The sequence below is a fragment of the Drosophila grimshawi genome, unplaced genomic scaffold (genome assembly GCF_018153295.1).
Source record: "Drosophila grimshawi isolate 15287-2541.00 unplaced genomic scaffold, ASM1815329v1 contig_1367, whole genome shotgun sequence".
NCBI classification, from domain to species: Eukaryota; Metazoa; Arthropoda; class Insecta; order Diptera; family Drosophilidae; genus Drosophila; species Drosophila grimshawi.
Window position 1 is genome coordinate 3,125,022 of NW_025062889.1, and position 14,435 is coordinate 3,139,456.

At 38.4% G+C, this 14,435-nt stretch overlaps 1 protein-coding gene across 1 annotated transcript in view; it reads left to right on the forward strand.

Annotated features, from left to right (window-relative positions):
- LOC6569077 overlaps positions 1-14,435 on the forward strand; it is a 46,952-nt gene that overhangs the window by 20,632 nt on the left and 11,885 nt on the right. The window contains exons 3-5 of the mRNA XM_032741111.2: positions 9,880-10,707; positions 12,642-12,884; positions 13,739-14,031. Of these exons, the coding sequence (XP_032597002.1) occupies positions 10,359-10,707; positions 12,642-12,884; positions 13,739-14,031 (885 nt within the window). The 5' untranslated portion in view covers positions 9,880-10,358. The remainder of the gene's footprint in view (positions 1-9,879; positions 10,708-12,641; positions 12,885-13,738; positions 14,032-14,435) is intronic.

Here is a 14,435-nt window from a genome sequence, read left to right on the forward strand (position 1 = left end):
GTGTTATCCGTAAATTTTGGTTGCTTGTCCAAGTGCTTGTAAGTAGAAAGAAGAGAAGCTGCCTGTGCCGATGTCGATGGAAATTCATCAAGCAGCTTTACTTCATCGTGAGGTATTATATGATCCTTGTGCATGTCCTCAGGATAGGGCTCATCGGCGATATCGACCTTAACTGTCTTGCCAGCTGGTGTAATTACAAGTATATGCATTCTGTTGAATTTGGTCGTGCAGCAATTGGAAAGATAAGCAAGCGGAAAGTGTAATTTGATGGTACAATACCAAAATTATATATTTGTAAATTGAGCGAATTTTGTTTGCTTTATCAAAATGAAAATATGTTTAATTTAGTATTGCTATTAGCTAGACGTCAGAGCCAAAACCTACTTTTTGAAGTATTTCTTTAAGCCGACTTTGAATATATGTTTTAAATGTTTTATAGATTTTTATTATTTTTGAATCCTTCCTTTTTCAAAGAAGAAGTTGCTTTCTGGGACATTTCCAAGTTCTTAATAAAGCTACGAAAAAAGTTGCTGTTGTTTGTATTTCAAAATGCATAGCTGAAGCTGATACTCGAGTGAGCTGCTTTTAAAGACATTCCTTAATTTTGCTCTGGTTTCCGCACAGAAAAGTAGGCAATGAAAAAGGACAAACAGTGGAAAACTTTGCTAGCTTTGGCAGCGGAGCCAAACGAGCCCAAGGCAACGCTTTATCCTTCCGTTTTGCGGTGGATTTGTGGCAGTGGATGTGTGTGAGTGTGTTTGTGTGTGTGAGAGAGCTTAAAACAAAAAATATGTCTCAGTTGCCACGCCCACATGTGTGTGTGTGTGTGTTTATCTGTGTTGTTGCCTTCCAGCTTCTGTTTGGTTTTGGCATGTGAAAAGTAGAACATAATTAATTCAAATTAATTACAATTTGTGTGGAATTAGCGCTTGTGGCATGCCATCCACCCACAAACAATTCAACTGATGATAATCATTATTAAACATAATAATGATGTTGTCTACGCTAGCATTTCGCCCGCAAACATTTCAAGCGATTTTTATGCGGCTTATGCGCATATAGAACAATCCTCATCCCCTTCTCCGTCGCCCTCTCTTTGCCTCATCGGTGCAAATTTGGAATGAAAAACTACTTGAATTATGTCCGGGCTCAGCCTTCAAATAATTGTGATGCATTTTAAACTTGACGCTGGGCCCCCGGACATTGTTTGCCTGACCCAATTAGCGTTGAATTTGCAACAGCGTTATAAACTCAAGTGCGCAACTCAATTGCGCAAATAAAGGGGGCGTGGTGTGGACAGTAGAGAATATGGAAAGGAGACTGGTGCATTTATAAATCAATTATGCAACGATTGCACGCTCATTAGTGTCAAACTCAATTAACGCTGTGACAGTTCTGCTAGTGCCGCAGGACACTTTGGTTGAAGGGAGCACAAGACCAAGTGGTGGGAAGGGGGTAAGCCCTAACAGCGAGGGTCGCTTATGTCAGCGGTCAAGCAAAGTTTAATCAATTAATTGGCATTTCTGATTTGGGAATTTAATGGGAGTTTGTCGAGCTAACTTGAAGATTTCAGCGAGATAATAGGCACTTGGCTTAGGTTTGTAATTAAACTAATTAATAGACTTTTAGGGAAATGATTATGTTGTCCCCTAGGAATATTTAACATTTCGCTATAATTGTGCTTATTGAAGATAATATTTGTTAATAAATAGATTATGAAATTCAAGTTAATTCATTTCAATCATTTCTTTAATTTGTGATAAAAAGTTGCGAAACTTTGAAGAGAATTTTGAAGGCTATACAATAATTGTAATAAATCAACAAAAGTCTCCTTAGATTTGAAACGCTTATTAATGCTTTCGATTCCTTTTTCTATATGTTCAATTGATGTTTGTGTCATGTTCATAATATAAAGCATGCCAATAGTTTAAATAGTTTTAAATCTTGGAAGTTAATACTTATTCCATTAATCATAATAATAAAGCAATAAAACTGTCTTCCACTCTTGAGGCTCTTGGAAAATAAATAAATATTCAACTCTTATACCTTACCCTTTATTCCATTAGACATCATCGGGCTTATCATAAATTTATCAACTTTCTCCAGTTTTTCAAAAAGTTTCAACCTTGACTCTTAGCCGCTGGCACTTTAAAATTTAATATTCTAGTATGCTTCTTGGCCAAAAACGTAAATTTAATGTCCATAGAAATTGCGACCAACGAGTAATGCGAAATTTGTTGGAACACATTTGCTTTCAGCAGATCGGGCACGACAATTTCTTCTCTATATATATACAAATATATCATAATTGCAATCTTGCATAAATGCGTGTGTGCCTGAGTTTTCAAGCACAATTACAACACATGCTATCTAAGTTGAGGTGTGTGTGTGAGTGTGTGGGTGAGTGAGTGTACTTTGTTTGTTTGTTTGTCCTTCGAAATGCCATTTTAGTATGTGCCTCTTTTTTTTATGGCATCGTTGCCACAGGCAACGAGCATCAACTGCCATTGGAACACGTGTAAGTGTGTTGTCCACATACACACACAAACACACACGCATAATGAAAACTGAGCAATGTCCATGACACACTTGCCAGGATGTGTTGCGCTGTCTATCTGTGTGTGTCTCTGTGTGTGTGCTTTTCGTTGCATATCTCAATGTTTGCATCTGTGGCCAGGCCGTTTTCCAACTCTGCAAACATTTTCTTAGTGCTGCTGTTTTTGTTGCTGGTATTCCTTCAGCAGCAGGCAACTCACTGACACGCTTTGTGTTTACTCTATAACTACCACTACTACCCCGCACCCTCACATTTACCACCACCACCCCACCAAAACCAATGAGGTCAGCTGATCCATCCCACGAAAATGTTATTGCACATGTTTTGGGACTCTGTATGCTGGCTTTGATTCCTTTTCGGCCACGTTCGCTCCATTAACACTCAATCATTAGCTGGGGAGACGAGCAGGGGGAGCCCATTGCAGGCACTCGTGCATCAAATTAAAAGCCAACGGAAATATCATCAATAACCAATAAGGAGCGACAGCGATAAACGGCGTCGCCAGCAACACGTCTTGTCCCAACGTGACCAATTTGTTTTTGGCACTCCAACGACACACAATTAGCCAAGCAGCAGCCAAACCCAATAAGAAAAACAGTTATCAACCTTACACTAGTTAACACATTAAACGAGTAACAAGAAATTGGAATGTAGAATACTCAGACTTGAATAAAGTCTAATCAAATAAGAAATATAGTAAATAAGTAAATCAGTAAGTAAGTAAGTCAAGTAAGTAACGATTTTTGTATGTTCATAAAACTATAATACAAATTTGAAATATTTAATAATAATTTGAACTATATTTATGTTTAACTTGGCTAGTAAGTAATATTTAGTTAATAGTTATTGTATAACCAAGAAAATATACACACACCCACACAGCACACAACATATCCTTTCCATTAAGAAGGTGAGTTCGATGTGTGGCCATTCGGCGTATACGTAATTCGCCGCGTATACGGAACGTGGCGTTAAGCTCTCCTCATGGCACTCCTGGCATTTAAGGCTCGTATGTAAAAACTATGCAAATGCAGTTGATATATCATTGGAGGATTAGCTGCATGTTTTCAATGACACTGAGCTGAGACAAAAAACGCATAAAGTGCATATAAAATGGCATTATGAAAGACATTCACACCCACACACACATTGTGTCAGACTCACAGACACACACGAAAAACCATTTTACGTGCTTGGTGCTCTTATGCAAATTTTGTGCTAACCCCCAACATTGTGCATTTTATGCGAACTGATTCTGATGCTCAATCGGCTAACAATTCGATTTTATTTGATTACATTTTTGTTTCCCCCTAGAGCGAACTTTTTATGCAGTAGACGGTTAAAGTCAATTAGGCCATCCAAACATTTCCTTATGCATAGCAACTCAGTGAGAATATGTATATATTTATTTATCTATACATACATATATATGTATGTAGATATTTAAAATCCCAATGGAAACGCTTTTGGCTTAATTAACATTAAATTTGTACGTTCGCCTGGTCTTTCAAACAAATAAAAAAGGGGTAAGACAAAAGCAAATTGCCCCTAAATTGGCACTTAAGGAATTTTGCTGAGCTGGCTAGCAGAATGTGTCCTCATTGCTATGCGAGCAGGTCCTTTTTGCCTTGGCTAACATGGACTAGCTGGCAGGCATTTGCTCAACGGCCAACACCGACAGTCAATTAAAGTCCAACTGATGTTTAACAATTTAATTACGAAAGTTAACAAGCTTAAGTTGAACTGTCAGCAGCAAGAGAGCACCTCTCTCTCTCTTTCTCTCTCTCTCTCTCTCTCTCTCTCTCTATATATATCCTTATCTCTTTCTCACACACTCACTCTTTCTCTCTCTCTCGCATCTGCCAGCTGAGTATAAAAAATGGAACTGACATAAACGGAAATGTGTTGAACAAAATATGCCAAAGGCAGTCGAAAATTTATTAAATTTACTTGCAGTGGCAATAGTAAGGCCATTCCATAGCTTGCATAGGCTAATCAATTATATTTTCAATATGATGGGCTAAGAAATTTAAATATCATATCAAAAACTTTTGTAAAATGCATCAATAACGTAAACCGTTATCAAAAATTGATTGGTTTTGCAAGTCGGCTCAGTTTTGACGAAGTAATGGCTTTGGAATACAATTTCTGATGAATTTTGGGCCAGAATCGCTTTTCAAGGTTTGAATGTAGAATCGAAGTAAAGGTCAAAATAGCTCGTTATTGAACATTTTTTCATGAAATTTGTTTCTAAATTCAATTTTCTAAAACAACATCTTCTATCAGAGCTGCTGCAATTAAAACTTGCGTCATGTGTGCTTTGTGGAAAATGCAATTGGCTTAAAGGCTTTCAATGATTTGTTGACTCAACAAACATACATTTTTCATTAAGAGAGTAAATTCGTAAAGCATTCGAAAAATATGTAGGTTTTGGCAGAGATTTCTTTGCTCATTTATTGAGTAAATCAAGTTATTAAACATAATATTTAATATAGAGTGTATTATATTCAAAGAATGTTAACTTTGCAGCACACCTTGCCTTATTTCAGCCTGCTCATTAATATTAACTTTGGTTATTAAGCCACAAAAGCTGCTTTTATGAGCGTGTTTTAAATGCTGCCTCTAATTATTGTGCATTTTGCATTTAGTTAGGTTTTAACTTGGCTTTTGAGAGAATTCTTGATGCTGTTGATGTTGTTGCTGCTTTATATTTACGTGGCAGCTGCAGTTGCATTACGCGATTTTTAATGAGTTTTTGTTGCACAGAGAATGGCCCAGAAATTGCTGCTGTTGCTGCTTTTGTTGTTGTCTGTTGGCTGTTTGGCAAAGTTTACATGCTCGACCAGCGGCCACTGTCAAACTGACGGACTGACAAACTGATGGACTGACGAACTGCTTGACTGCTTGCACTTGAGGCACTCCAAAAACTAATCAGCGTCGGTAAAAGTGCGACGAGCGTCTTGCAAGTTTCTGCGCTGATTGTGTTGCTTGAACTTGTTTCTTTATTTTTGATACCCTAACAGGGGGTATATTAACTATGGCAGTCGATATGCAACACTTTGGAGGAGACATTTTTATACATATAGAAGCTATTCAAACCTCTTCATTAGTTAAAAACACTCGGTGAACTTCAATTAATATCATCTGTATATATTCCTATTTTTGCCATTATTTGTTGAGTAAATAAATAAAAATATTGACTTACTTAGGCAAATATAATGCATTTTTCCATTCTAAACTAATATTGTAGGGTATTTAATCTTCTTTTTAACCCCGTTAGTTATTGCTTCCGCTTTTTATTTTTGTTTTAGACGGGCCAAGTCCTTAGAACATAATTAAGACTGTTGCAGTCAAGTTGTGCGTGTTTAATGAGCATGGATGGGTTCTGCGTCCGAGCATCGTTTGCTTTTGCGTTGGGTAAACTTTTTGAGGCCAAAGTGGTGAACATTTTGTGTTGCGACTTTTGGACGTTTCTTTTTTCTTTACTTTTTATTTTTTATGTGGGATGACGGCCTCGTTACTTATCTTGCTCATTTCCTTTCAGTGCACTTTTGTATTGCATTAACATGGTCATTATCCGTTGTTATCCTTTTGGGCTTTTGCATCTAATGTTTTAGCAGAGGCAGCCTTCTACTTTTTACAATAAATTATGGATGCTTGTTGGAGGCTTTGTGGTGTTCTCAAGTATTTTCCTTCCGCCTGCTCTCAATTGCATAGTTATTAGGTATTGTTACAGTCCTTGCTATTGTTGTTGTTATTATTGTTGTTGGCGTTTTTCGTATTTGTTGTCTGCTGTTACTGCTTTTTCACACCTTTGTAGTCGCATTCACTGGGCTAATGTGTTAAAAGTTCCGTACACGGTTCGTTACCTTCCTGCCCGCAAGTGTACATCCTAGTATCCGGGCAAATCCTTGCTCTGTCTGTTGTTCCACGGCTTTTCGCATTTAATTTTCATTATAGACACTTGACTGCACAAAATTATGCTGTTTGTTTAGAGATGAGGGGCAGAGAATATACTAATAAATTTAACTTATTAACGTGTCTTTTGCTTTTCCACTGGTTCACCGTATAATTTTACATTTCATTAAACTTTTAGGGCTTGTCCATTTAATTGTTTTTAGAAATTTGCTATGGGTTTTCTACTAAACAGGCATGTGAGATTGGTAATGACCAGATTGTCACTTTAAACTGTGTCCCAGATGGTCGTTGTTCCATAAATTATTTTTGGATGACTGTGAACTATTTGTAAGACAGGGGATAAGGTTAATTCACAGACCCAAAGCATCAAGGTGAAGATACAGATGTGTCTCAAAGTAATTTTTTTTTAATTATATATGAGTATAGTTTTTTTATCTGAAAAGCATTCTCGGGCTTACCAACTTTCCATTGTTGTAATTTTTACTTAAGCGCCCTTTTTTGTTTGTAGTTGCTAATGTAATTACATTAAAGAGCAGGCGACTTAAAAAGAAAAAGAGAAAGATAGAATACAGCACAACTGCCAAGAGTTACACGGGGGAGGCAAATCTGAACAGCGCAGCAGTTCAATTGGGAGCTAAATCCATTCAATTCAATGACATTTGCTGCTGCACCGAGAAGCGTTAGCAAATTGGAATCGCGTGTATTGTAAAACAGTTTACACGACTCCAAGGGGTATAGTGAAGGGGAGTAAACGGGGAGTGCTATGAGTCAAGTTCAATTAAACAAGTGACTAACAGGAACTCGACTTAGCTGAACATGGACCAGAGAGCAAAGAGCACAGGAATCAATGCAGCAGGCGACCAGAAACCAAAATCCTATTTAAGCTTCACTTCGCACTATTGCTTCTCTCTTCTGCTTCTCTCTTGTGCTTCTCTCTTGTGCATCTCTCCCCGCATGTCGTTGAATTTCATGTTTTGTTTTGGTTTGCTTGGTGCTAAATGTCAGCGATGCAATTAAATTGGGTATAGACGACAGACGACGCAGACAGCGCGCACAACAACCAATGAGCAAAGAAGACAGCAAACAGAATTTGTTGGACGTCGTTGGGGGCTGGGGATTGGTGGCTGCCTGCTCTGGCTGGATATAAAATTATGAAGGAAAATTGGATTTAAAAAGAGCGCTGGAGCTGCTGAGATGGAGGTTAGCGCCATTAGCGTTGCTCGGACGTCGTTTATTTCGCATCCTGTGGCTGCTGCATTTGATGAGTTGAGAATATGCAAGAAAAACAAAAATCAAAAATATGAAGAAGAAAATTGTAATTAAAGTGTGCTTGTTGTCATTGCATTTATAAATAATAATAAATATTGCATAATAGGGCAGGCCCCAACAGACGTGGTAATGAAAAGGTCCCGGAAATGAATGGAAAACGCCAGCTCAGCCAACTCAGGCTCTGAGGTATGCGCAGAAGGGCAAAGAAAGTTGTTTTATTTAACTATTAAAAACTTTTTGCAGCAAAACTTCATAAAATGACGTGCGAAAAACGGCGCGCAATGAAATGAAAAATGTAAACAAAGAGAAATAAAAGAATTGCCGCTCGAAATCAACAACAAATCAGCAAAAAAAAGTCCTGTGCGTGCTGAAGAGCTTTGCTCGGAAAAACACTTTAATTAAAGTGAAATGCAAACATTTCAATTAAGAGCCGGAGCTAAGCTGATTTCAATCTGACTAAAAGGGATAACTTCCGGCACACATTTTACCCTCTTTACCGGGTTGGGTTCCGTTCGCCTCAAGGATTGCTCCTTTGGCTTGATTCGTGTGCGTGCCGTCGACGAAAGCTCAAAGGTTACAAGAGCCACAATTAAAAGGGCATTGCCATCTTGCTGATGTTGTCGATGCTGACATCGGGCCAAGCGATTGACATTAATTTTGCATTAGTAGCTCTCTTCAGTCCCCAAGTCAAAGTCCCTCGTCAAGTGGCGCATACGCCACGTTAGCCGCAAATTTAATTATGCGCACTTGGCCATAAAGAAGGAGGACGACGCAAATAAAGAAAATGAAAAAAGGAAAACAAGTGGCTTTTGTTAAGGCGCCAAGTGACTTAAGCCCCAACCCCAAAAATAGACTATTTTATTTTCCAATTAACTAAATTACATAAGCCAACTGCCCAGGCTGCTTATCCAAATAAATCAGCTCGGATTTTGGCTGAGTAATAACAAAAAAAAAAAAAAAAAAACTCTTTACAACATTGATGATGATGCAAGCGTCAGAGATCAATAAATACGGACAAACCCCACAAGAACTCAACTAATCGGTGTATTTGAGTGTGGCTTCCTCCCCAAAATGGTAAATTCTTGTTGCCCCCTTCCCCTCTTGTGTCTGGCTTTAATTGATTCCATTGGCAACACTCTAAGCTCATTATTAGCCACAGCGTCAGATTCTTTAATGAATTGGGCTTTGTTTTGTGTGTGTGTGGAAATGTGAGTGCTTGATACTCTCGTTCGATTACAATTGTTAATTCAGTTCAATTTGTATTACATGTGCTGGCATTGTTATCGCATTTGTGCCACACTCTCTAATAGCCCAATCGATAATGTCTGGCCCATTGTAAGCGTCTTGTAATCGAAACGAGTCCAAGCTAAATGAGCCAAATGAGATAAGTATAATCTTCTACGAGTGCGAGCAGGCCATTACAGGGCATTACAGAGAACTTCTTGGTTATGAGTTATGTCTGCAGCTAAAATTAATGTAGTATAAATATTATATCTATAAAGATTATTAAAAACATGTCACGTTTCGGCCGAAATTCAAACTCGAACGCTAATAAATTAATGTTTATCAAATATTTGAGCTACGAAATTGATTGCGTTACACTTTAATGAACTCGTTTAATATCAGTTCAAGTTCGTGGAAGGTTTTTGTGAAGGCCATGGCTAGCTGTTAATAAAGATTTTAATCATTTTTTCAGCTTATTATTGTATTTCAAGTGGATTTCCATAATCTGAACATTAGCACAAAAAATGTACTTGATTTATCTTCAGTCACCTTTCTGTATTTGTAAACTAATTTTTTTAATTTTCCATTTACTTTCAGCTACTAGGCAATCCGTTAAACAATTATTTGCATCCCTTAAAGCTATTTATATTATATTAAAAGCCATATTAATAACAGTCATAAGGCTTTTAGTTAGCAGTTCGTTGTCTCGCTCATAATATTGTGGCATTTAAGAGTAAACTAATTAGATTAAGTGAAGTGTCAAATTTAGTGCGTTGCAAGTAGCAAGTTGCAAGCTGTGTGCTTAACTTGCGCCCAAGTGCACTTCAGCAAAGGCAGCCAAGAACTGCAGCAAAAGCAGCAACAACTATTACAATGCAACCTTTGTTTTGTTTTTTTTTTTCTATTCGCAGAGTGGAAAGTGGAAAAGCTGGAGGGGAAACTAAACTGGCACAACAACTTTAAAAGTACAAACCAAGTGCAGGGATTGGCAACAATGGAAAATGCGATGTCAGCAACAGCCAACAACTACAACTGCAACTGCAACTACAACTACGACAGTAAAAGCGAGTCAACAACAGCTTAAAACATAATACGTTAAATCAGAGAGAAAGGAGAGGGGCAGACAGTGTGGGGGAGAAGAGATAGAGCGGCTTACCAGCACAAACAAAGCATCAGGCAGAAATGATGAGAAAGCAGTGTTGTAATTAGTTGGTGGATGGATGGATGGCTGACAAAGTGCAGAGCACAGCATGAATCATAAGTTGAGGCGAAAACGGAAGTTGAGTGGCCAATAAAACTGAGCAAGCAAGCAAAACAGCCAACAAGACAACAACTAAATGTTTCTTAGCAAGAAGAGCGTGCAACAACTGCAACAACTGCAACAGCGATCATGTGTGACGTTGAGCAGGCGTTCAAATGCAATCAAAGCGAAGACGATCACGACGCACAACACACGGAGGAGGAGCACGACGAGCAGGACGTGGAACACCACCAGCACCACCAGCAGCAGGCATGTGTCAAGTCAACGGCATTAGCCAAACGAGACGCCTCCAAACGTTGCTTGGGGCAGCTGCTCAAGTTGCTGCTCTCGACGCCAGGACTTGTGCTGCTGGTCACAGGATACTCGGTGCTGGGCGCATTAATCTTTCCGTTGCTGGAGGCGCCACAGGATCTGAGCAAATCGGCGGCCATAGCCAAGAGCCGTGAGGATTGTCTGCGCGAACTGTGGATCATAACGGGTAAGTTGACTGAGGCGCAAAATCGTTTTCCGATTATTTACATGACTTATGCCCAAAAATGTGCCTTGGGTATTTTACGCTTGACTTGCTGTGCAAATGCATTCTGACCGCTTTAATTCCAAACAAATATCAATATTTTAAATAAAATTACATCACATACACACACACACATACATGAATAAACTCACACTAACAGGCTCGCCGGGAATGTAAGTTTCCAATATATAAAATTGAACAATAACAACATATTTTCATAGCCAAATATTTGGTTAGCCACAGAAAATAATTTCGCCACTCTTGCATATTTTTTTGTATATAGTGGTTTCTCTTTAACAATAGTTAGTTTGTTGTTGTGATTTAATTTAAATTAATTACCTTGTCAGCTACACTTGCGGGCAGTCAACTTCCATAGTAGTCTTGATTAAAGTACAATCTCATTTGGCTTTATGTGGCTAATTGAGAAAAATTTGGTAATTCAATTGCAAAAATGTTTAAAATAATCTAAACTAAACTTATCATCTTTTTAAGCATGTTTTTATATGCATCAGACAATCGTTTCTAAATGCTTCAAGAATTGCTTAGCAGAAAAATTAAGCTTTGTGTTAATTTATGCTCTTGCAGATATTAATTTAAATTTCAAACGTAGTCTCTTTAGTCTGTGTGTTGCTTTGAACTTACGGTGATTTAATGAAAACTAATTAATTTACGCGCATTTTGCGCTGAGGAATGGCGCACCTGGCGTATGATTAATATACAAGACTATGTATTTAATTATGTCAAGCATCTCTTTGCTTACATTTTGCAATTAGCTGGCTCAATTTATTTGACAAATTCCTAATTCCAGCTGACACCACAGCTCTCAAATAAGCTTTAAGCACTGTAAGCCAAATTTAATTAATATTTATAATGATAAGATTAATATAGTTTCTTAATAAGCTAATGTTTAGTAAGGGAGCTTACTGTAAGCACAGAGTAATGATTTCTTTACTCGGGAGAAATTAGCCGACTTTTATGAAAATATAAAGTGCATATCATTTTTTTGGCTCTCTTATTTATTTTCAAGCTTTAAAGTTTAGTTTTTACTATTAAACAAATTACTTGCAATAATGGATACTACTTCAATCATTCACATAGATCAAATTTCCCCAGAAACTTCAATAAAGTTTACACCGAACGAATTTGGTGGCATCTGCAAGTCTCAAATTACACATATAATCACGTTAAGTGCTTGAGTTACATTCTTGCGACTAACAAAACCAAAAGCTGAAAGAAAGTTTCAATTCATTTGCTATTAAGATGAGTACAGAGTAGAGTCGAGTATATATGCTCTATATACATACATATATGTATATATAAATATTTACGAGTACATAGTAGATTGACTTAAGCACGAAGCCCATTTGTTTTTGTTTTTGTTGTTGTTGTAGTATTTGCATCTTGGCAAGGATGTCTCTCTGCCAATACACAACAGGCCCAGAGTATTGAGTGTTTCATTCGTTTCAGCTGAAATTGTTATGTAGTGGAAGGTAAATTGAGCCCTGGGGCATGGGCGTGCAAGTGGGCGTGGGCGAGGGTGTATGCATAGTCAAGGCCAAATGGCGTTGAGTGGGGGCGTTGGCAACAATTGCTGTTGTTGTTACTGTTGTTGTTAACAAGCTGTGGCAGCTACCTCGGCAATTTGCTGTTGAGGCAAAATCAAATGCGAGCAGCGCCTCAAGACAAAGTCAAATCAATGCGAGGAGGGCTGCTCTCTATTGCCAAGTGCGACACTTGTGCAAAGGGCCTGGGGGGGTAACAAAGGTTATCCGTGTACTTTATAAAAAATTGCATAATTGCAAAGGTTTCCTTTTCTCGCTTTGCTTTTAGTCTCACCAAATGATGTTGACCTAATTGTTTGCTCTTGTTGTTGTTGTTTTTGTTTTGTTTAATTGCAGAGAAACTGAACGTTCTGTATGAGCGCAATTGGACGATGCTGGTTCACGAGCAGCTGCGTCGCTTTGAAGGCTCCATTGTGGCTGCCACGCGTCCAGGTGGTAGTGGTGGTGCTGCTGCTGGTGTTGCTGCCCACGGTGGCAGTGCCAGTGCTTTGGGTCACTTTGGCTACGATGTGGGCGACACGCAGAGCTGGACATTTAGCGAGGCTCTACTCTACTCGGTGACTGTGATAACGACTATTGGTAAGCAGCAAAATACACTAATCTAAAATCGCTTAGTTCTTGACTGCGGGGCATTTAAATGTGTAGACTGTAATAACTGCAAATATTTACATTGCTATGGGCAACAAGCATCCGCTCTACACAGGCAGCTGCCTGGCAGACAAGCTCAGCTTGCAAGAATATTATGTATACGCCTTGTTGGTGCTGCCAAAATATTTGCATATGGTTAATGTCGGTTGTCTGCATTCGATATATGTATATATAAATATTTATTATGAATTCTACTGTTCGCTTCAATGTTTGTAAAATAAATGGAAAGTGGTTGAGTACAAATACTATGTCTAGCAAATTAAGAGCAGCTTAAGTGTTATTGTTCAACTAAGTGAACTGAGTGCTGAGCACAATTCTCGCAGTTAGCTGCGCTAAGGAGGTAATGCGTGGCAAATGGATTAACAAATTAATCCAAAGAAAATAGCAGCAGCAGAAAATCAATAGCGAATTATAATTTCAAATGAAGTTTTGCAATTAGGAAAGCTAATTTTCTTTGCACTTTAAATGCAATGCAATCAAGGAAGGAAGCAAGAAAAAAGCTAAGAATTTCCATGCTGTAAATAGCTTTTGCGGTAAAGCAATTTACTTAATTGTTAAAGCTACAGATTATTGTATATATGTATTTATTATTTATTTGAATATTACTGCTAAATACAGTTCAATTTGTAATTTAAATAAACGTTTAAAAATGCTACCCTTTCAAATGCATTTCTTTTGAAATATGAAACTCTAAGTCCCTTTTCTCTAAGTAATATAACACTCACTAACAGCTTCTGTTTTCTCTCCAATCACTCATCTTTTTACACACACACTCGCACACCCAGGTCATGGGAGTCTGACGCCACGCACAGCTGCTGGTAAATTGGCGACAATTTTCTATGCTCTCATCGGTGTCCCATTGATGCTGATGTGTTTGTCCAGCTTGGGAGCGTTGCTCGCCGAGGCGCTCCAGTGCACCTATATGCGTCTGTGTTGCCAACTGCAACGTAATCAGGCATCTGCTGGCGGAGAGAAGAAGACAATGGCAACGGGAGCGGGAGCGGGAACTGGTATAGGGACGAGGACGGGGACGGGAAGTGGCACGTTGACAAAGCGACGTCATGCAGCTGGCAATGGGGTAAGTAAAACAGTGCATGTGATTGATATGATTTAACAAGAGCTGCCTGCAGCAGTAACTTTATCGTGTTGGCTTCTTTATGGATTTTAACTCGATTGCCCGAGCTGTCGGACTTCTCGCATTAAGTAACTGTGAAATGTTTGCTGTTGGTGAAATCTTGGCCAAAGTATTTGCAATACCGTGCAGAAAAGTTTCGAAATTGTTGCGTTGACTGTTCATGGCCACAGTTTTGGCCACTGACCAACACTGGCGGTGGGATTGGAGCGGAAAATCTCAACTTCTGTTGTTATTGTTGGCCAAAAAACTTTCACTGACTGACTTGAATTTTTCTTTCTTTTTTTTGGTGATTCGCTTTATTGTTAGTAGTTTTTCCAAGAGATTTTTGTACAGTTCGTAGTTGAAAT